The sequence below is a fragment of the Micropterus salmoides genome, unplaced genomic scaffold, assembly GCF_014851395.1.
Source record: "Micropterus salmoides isolate LMB-PRFRI ecotype aquatic unplaced genomic scaffold, ASM1485139v1 Ms_hic_scaffold_844, whole genome shotgun sequence".
Classification (NCBI taxonomy): Eukaryota; Metazoa; Chordata; class Actinopteri; order Centrarchiformes; family Centrarchidae; genus Micropterus; species Micropterus salmoides.
The window spans coordinates 15,448-22,500 of NW_024044620.1; the positions used below are offsets into that span (position 1 = coordinate 15,448).

General features: G+C 38.9%; 1 protein-coding gene across 1 annotated transcript; it reads left to right on the plus strand.

The window, feature by feature from the left end:
• The first annotated feature begins 1,183 nt into the window (after positions 1-1,183).
• LOC119894690 (histone H3.v1-like) lies at positions 1,184-3,943 on the plus strand. Its single transcript, XM_038707334.1, has 2 exons — positions 1,184-1,240; positions 3,318-3,943. Exon 2 carries the CDS (start codon positions 3,378-3,380, stop codon positions 3,699-3,701), a length of 324 nt encoding a protein of 107 aa, XP_038563262.1. The 5' UTR covers positions 1,184-1,240; positions 3,318-3,377; the 3' UTR covers positions 3,702-3,943.
• Positions 3,944-7,053: the final 3,110 nt, after the last annotated feature.

A 7,053-nucleotide genomic window follows, 5' to 3' on the forward strand; every position in this document is an offset into this window, starting at 1 on the left:
GTGTGTGAAAATCCCAGTAACTGAGCAGATTGTGAAATACTCAGACCGGCCCGTCTGGCACCAACAACCATGCCACGCTCAAAATTGCTTAAATCACCTTTCTTTCCCATTCTGACATTCAGTTTGGAGTTCGGAGATTGTCTTGACCAGGACCACACCCCTAAATGCATTGAAGCAACTGCCATGTGATTGGTTGATTAGATAATTGCATTAATGAGAAATTGAACAGGTGTTCCTAATCCTTTAGGTGAGTGTGTATTTATTGTTTTGAGACTCTTGCACATACTGGAAAGGTAGCAGATTTGTTTCTGCAATGAACAAATAGAGAAAACAAAACAAAAACTGTCTCATTTTCTAAATTTAAGCTGAGTGTAGACCGATGATGATCTGTCTGTAATCATCAGCCGGCTCATTGCAATTACTCCATATCTGTATAAGAATCTGTGTCTTTCCAGATCTTTTGCTAAGATCTTCCTACAAATGAGTTACATTAGTTCCAAACCCGTAACAGAAGTAATCCAGGTGATATGTAGGATGTCTGTCTGTCCCAAGTTAAAACGATAGATATTACAACATAGTCTGACACAAGTTTTGTATTGGCTGGTGTGTGTCCGACAATACTTGTAGAAAGATAAATACAATTTTAATTAATTCCTGAAACAAATCACCGAGGGTTTCTGCATTTTTCATTCGCATACATGAATATATTTCCCCATAACTGTGATAATGTGTTGACCATCTCAGATATTTCCTTGGACAGGTTTTCGTTGTATAATAAAATATGGTGTGCTTCAAAGTTATTCATGTTTTCTATGCTGACACTGAGCCAGTCCTTTCACGTTTTGCCAGAACCGTATTGTAAACTGACATGAAAGAAAAGAGAAATAAGCTAAATTGTTATAAAAAACCATGACAGCGGCGCGCGGAAACGAGGCGGGTGACGTCATCAACGCGCGCCAAACAAAGCTCCATGTGCACGAGCTGAAAACAACGACGCGGAGAAAGTTTGTTCTCAGTCTTGTTTGTGATGGAAAACTATGAAACATAAAGGGTGAGGTGGCGTTGAACGTAAAACCGCTTTGTTTGATTTATGGCTAAAACGTCGAATATCCCGCGTGGAAAACAAATTAATAAGAGACGAAGGAGAAAAAAAAGAGACGAAGAAGAAAAGAAGAAGAAGAAACCGGCGTTTAAAATTTAAAGTCCAGAAGAGCTGCAGGAGAAAGACTGTGTTTTAAAGGTAAGTCTGGTTTGTTAACCAACTTTTAACGCTGGATTAAACATATATGTATAAGTGTGTTGTTGGTATTTTAGAAACTGTTTACGGTTAGCTGCGAAATACGCAGATATCTGATCAATAACGCTGATATACTGTAGAAATACCGCAGATATCTGATCAATAACGGATATACTGTAGAAATACCGCAGATATCTGATCAATAACTCTGATATACTGTAGAAATACCGCAGATATCTGATCATAACTCTGATATACTGTAGAAATACCGCAGATATCTGATCAATAACTCTGATATACTGTAGAAAAACTGCAGATATCTGATCAATAACGCTGATATACTGTAGAAATACAGCAGATATCTGATCAATAACTCTGATATACTGTAGAAATACCGCAGATATCTGATCAATAACTCTGATATACTGTAGAAAAACTGCAGATATCTGATCAATAACGCTGATATACTGTAGAAATACCGCAGATATCTGATCAATAACTCTGATATACTGTAGAAATACCGCAGATATCTGATCAATAACTCTGATATACTGTAGAAATACCGCAGATATCTGATCAATAACTCTATACTGTAGAAATACCGATACTGTAGAAATACCGCAGATATCTGATCAATAACGCTGATATACTGTAGAAATACCGCAGATATCTGATCAATAACGCTGATATACTGTAGAAATACCGCAGATATCTGATCAATAACTCTGATATACTGTAGAAATACCGCAGATATCTGATCAATAACTCTGATATACTGTAGAAATACCGCAGATATCTGATCAATAACTCTGATATACTGTAGAAAAACCGCAGATATCTGATCAATAACTCTGATATACTGTAGAAATACCGCAGATATCTGATCAATAACTCTGATATACTGTAGAAATACGCAGATATCTGATCAATAACTCTGATATACTGTAGAAATACCGCAGATATCTGATCAATAACGCTGATATACTGTAGAAATACCGCAGATATCTGATCAATAACTCTGATATACTGTAGAAATACCGCAGATATCTGATCTGTTATCATATCTGATCAATAACTAGGGCGATTGGGAGAAAAAATCTAATGGCGATTTTTCTGCCAGATATTGTGATTACGATTTGATTTGAGATTTTTTTTTTTAGTTTAACTGAAGTTCAATATTCACAGACAAGGAGTGATGAACTACGAGCTAAGCAGTGGAAACCGGTGCGTTTCTCTGCTACCACCTCCTGAGGGAAATATCTGGCTCTCTGATAAATTCTCCACCACGTTCACCAGCTCGCCTCTAACTCTGTCTGCTGTTTGCTGCCGGCAGTGAATGTGCTGCAAAACCAAAACAATGAGCTGAAGGAGGCTAAAAGCTTGACAGAGCTGCAGTGTTTTGGTTATTCTCAATGTGTGAAGCGTTTCAACAGAGTGTTTTATAATGTTTTGTAGGAATACTGATTAGTGAGGCTTTAAAATGTGAGGTGCATAGAATATCTACTCTGGTTATTTCCATACAATATCTACTCTAGTTATTTCCATACAATATCTACTCTAGTTATTTCCATACAATATCTACTCTAGTTATTTCCACACATATACTACTCTAGTTATTTCCATCAGTTACTATATTTACCATAGAATAACTACTCTAGTTATTTCCATACAATATCTACTCTAGTTATTTCCATACAATATCTACTCTAGTTATTTCCATACAATATCTACTCTAGTTATTTCCATACAATATCTACTCTAGTTATTTCCATAGAATAACTACTCTAGTTATTTCCATCAGTTACTACTCTAGTTATTTCCATAGAATAACTACTCTAGTTATTTCCATAGTATAACTACTCTAGTTATTTCCATAGAATAACTACTCTAGTTATTTCCATAGTATAACTACTCTAGTTATTTCCATAGAATAACTACCATAGAGCAGATTCGTTTATGTTTTGGCTACAGATGTCTTTAGCCTGGAGCCAGTATAATTAATATCCCAGTAGTTTAGTTGTTAGTTTTCTTATTATTATTCTCATTAATGTGTTGATATCGATCGCTTTTCTCTTCTCAGGATGCTTCTTTGCTCTTCTGCAGTGTGAAGTACAAAAAAGGAAACAGGAGTAAGGAGAAGATGGATCAACAAAGGAGAGAGGAAGAGGAAGAGAGGTTGGATGGACTGGAGGAGAGAGAAGGAGGAGAGAAGGACGGAACACTAAGAACTCCATCCAGGAGGAGAGAAGAAGAAGAGGAGGAGGAGGAGGAGGAGGAGGAGGAGGAAGAGGAGATAGGGATGAGAAAGGCAGGCGCCAAAGACAAACCACGAAGGGAGCTGATTGGTCGACACACTCCGATCTCCGCCTCCTCCTCCTTCACCTCCTCCCCTCCTCCTCCTCTCTCTGCCGAGGAAGAGGAGGAGAGGAGGATGGCGAGGAAGACGAGGTCAGAGTCGCCATAGTCACAATCGAGGACGAGTCCTGTCCGTCTGAGCCTTTCGGGACCGCCCACCTGGAAACGGCCTATCGGATCACACGCATAGTTGACGGAGGAGACAAAAAGGAGGAGAAGGAAGGAGAGATCGAAGGAATGGAGGAGGATGAAGGGGAGGAGGCGAACAGTGACGACAGAGAGGAGGATGCAGAGGTGACGGCACCGTCGCTTCACCTGCAGAGCCAGGTAAGACAGTTGACTCCCATCCTTGCCACTGTCTAATTTGTTCCACCATAGTTTCAAAGCAAACCGAAAATATTTTTACACTTCTGTGTTTTGCACCGCTGCTCCCGCTTCTGTAAGCTCGAACAATATCACACTTTGGCATCTGACTCTAGACAACCACTTTTCTGTTGCGGTAACTACGGTAACTTAAGGGTTTGAACAGCGTACAGTGGATCCACTGTCACTCGTTTGTGGTTGAGAACACGAGAAAGGTAGCAACACCTTAATTTGGAGTGCACATGTATTCTATCCTTTATGGTAACTGCAGCTGACAGGCAGGTTTAGCGACTTATTTTGTAATTATCTCACTATACAAGTGTTACTATATGAAAGTCTTCCCCGAAGAGAGGCTATGAAGTCTTCATTGTACGCAAGATGGGCAACACCTACAATATAATATTTCAAACTGCGTCGGACTTGGTGAACCTTTTGGACATTAATTGGACTATTAATACAGGAACTGTAAAACATGTCACGCGTCCATTAAAAGTTAAAAACAGAAAACACTTAAATTTTAGGGAAATTACTTGCGTCTTTGATTTAAAGGTTGCTGGAAAAACAGTAACTAAATTTGTTGACTTTTTTGCTGTTTCTTCACCATTTATATCTGTACAATGTTTTATGATCAAATACAAGAACGCAAAGTTCTTCATAGATCTAGCCTCCAAATTTTGCTCTTGAAGTGCACCAAATTAATTAATTTAACCTTAAAATGTACAAAATTTCTTTTCTTGATGGGGCGCGAGTTTGGCATTTTGGGTGTCTCCGTCATGTTTTCGGAGACACCCACGCCCTAAAGCATACTTGGTTTCATTGTCTATTTTCCTCTAAAGGGGACCGTTATTTTCTAAATGAACATCTTGCTGTGTTGAAGGAGACTTGAAACTAGTGACCGAGACCATAAACGTGTGAGGAAGGTGTTTACTGAGGTAATAAATCAGGATAGAAGAATAGTAATTTTCTTATTGACTTCTACGCAATCTGACTTCTTTTTGCAGCCACTGGAGTCGCCCCCTGCTGGCTGTTACAAAGAATGCGGGTTTAAGACACTTAAGCATTGGCTTCACTTTTCAGACCCTGAGGTTCCCGCTTGTGTCAAACACGCGTACTAACATATAAGTTTATAAGTATTGCTCTGTGCCGGAAGTTAAGTGTGAACAGGTGGAATGATAACAAGCACCTGCTTTGAGACACACCTGTCCTTTTAAGTCATTTTAAAAGGACAGGTGTGTCTCAAAGCAGCTGCTTCTCCATCATTGAAAAACCCAGAATATATACATATGCAAATATAAATATATATTTTTTAAGCAGCAACATGCAGCCCGCGGGCCAGAACGGACCCACCAGCAATAATATCTGGCCCGCGGCCAGATTGCTTTGATAGCAGAAAAATAAATAAATTTATAGTGGCTGGTATTGAAATAGATCTCAGTCATGACAGCAACAGTTACTCACACAATCACATACTAAGTGATTGTGCCTCTAAAATAAAAGCACGAACGTTCTTTGCAGCAATGCTTCATGTCGAGTTTATTAAGAGCTTTTACTTTGAAGAGTTCTGAAGGACATTCAAAAGAGTCTCTGGCCTGCTTGACACACCTCGATCGGATTCCCTTAATTTTCTCAGGGAAATGAAAATAAGTGTCCATAGGTTTATGAATGCGGATCAAACGCCGGAACGCGCACACACTGCAGCACATGCTTTATAGTGAGTATGTGCAAAAGTTTCCTTTTATTCAATTTGTTTAACAAGGGAGAAAAAAATATCTGCTTTAAGATGGAAACGTCCCTTCAATCTACTTAACGGGATCCCAGCACAGTACCAGCTGAGCTAAACCTGCACAAGACCTGAAATCATTTGACTTTATCAACGGCCCACCATATAACGGCTTGAAAAAAATTTGGCACGATGCCAGACTTATTTGCCGACCCCTGGTGTAGAGCCTAATCTCAGTGTTTTTGCACTGGAGGTTTCAGGTTTCCACATCACAGTGTGTAAGCCCCTGTGGTCCCAGCTCAACTCACTTCTACTTGCCTGACTTTGATGCTCCTTCCTCGTTTTCCACTGCAGATATAAAACCACCTCAGTGTAGCTGTGACGCTGCACGAAACTGCTGTGACGTAATCTCGTGTGAGGATAATGAAGACATACACGATTCAAGTTCATAAGAAATTTAGGTATCAGATTGGACCAATGATTGGCTTCCACCGTACGTCCAGGTGTTACAGGTTTAAGGTGAACAGTGACGCTCAAACTGAAGGAACAAAACTTAATTTGAAGGAGACTTTAAAGATCTTAGTTCACCCTGACAGGGTGAATGATAGTTGAACTGTCTGAATGCAGCACGAAGGCGGCGGCGTTGCACACTTTATCTCCTCGCTGTGAACGAACACACACACAACACCTGGCTCAGTGATTCATCGTGTGAGCTGTGTCTTTGTGACATTCAGGTACCAGCCGACGACATCAGCGTCTGCCTGTCTGTGTGTGTAAGGGGCGTTCAGGTGCCATTGTGTCTCCTGTTTTGTTGTCTTTATAAACAAGCTGAACACCAGCTGCTGCGTGTCGGAGGCCGAGTGTGAGAAAGTGTGTTTGTGCGTATGTTTCCTCCTTTCACTCTTAACAACTAAATTAAAGTTACATTACTTATTATACCCAGTAAATCAAAATTGTTTAACGGTATTTTGTTTTAGTCTTTTAAATTTTAATGAAAACATTAAAATTAAGTTGAAATTAAAATGCTTTATTTCACACTAGTTAATTAAACAGTCGCTTAAGAAAGTTATTAAAAAGTTTAAAAAATACTTGGTTTTCCTTGTTTTGTAGTTTTTAGAAACTATTTGAGACAAAAAAATTACTGCAAACTGAGTTTCTTTATATTAAAAACACATTTAATCTGTTTTTATTCTACATTAATATTCTCCTAAATAGACTAGAACTGAGTAAAAGATACTTTAATTACAATGAAGCTGCAAATACAACATTATCCACCAGAAAGTATCAGGCAGGAAGAAGTACTCAGATTTTTCATGTAGTAAAAGTAGTAATATTACCGAATACTACAGAGTAAAAACACTCACTTAAAAGCATTAGC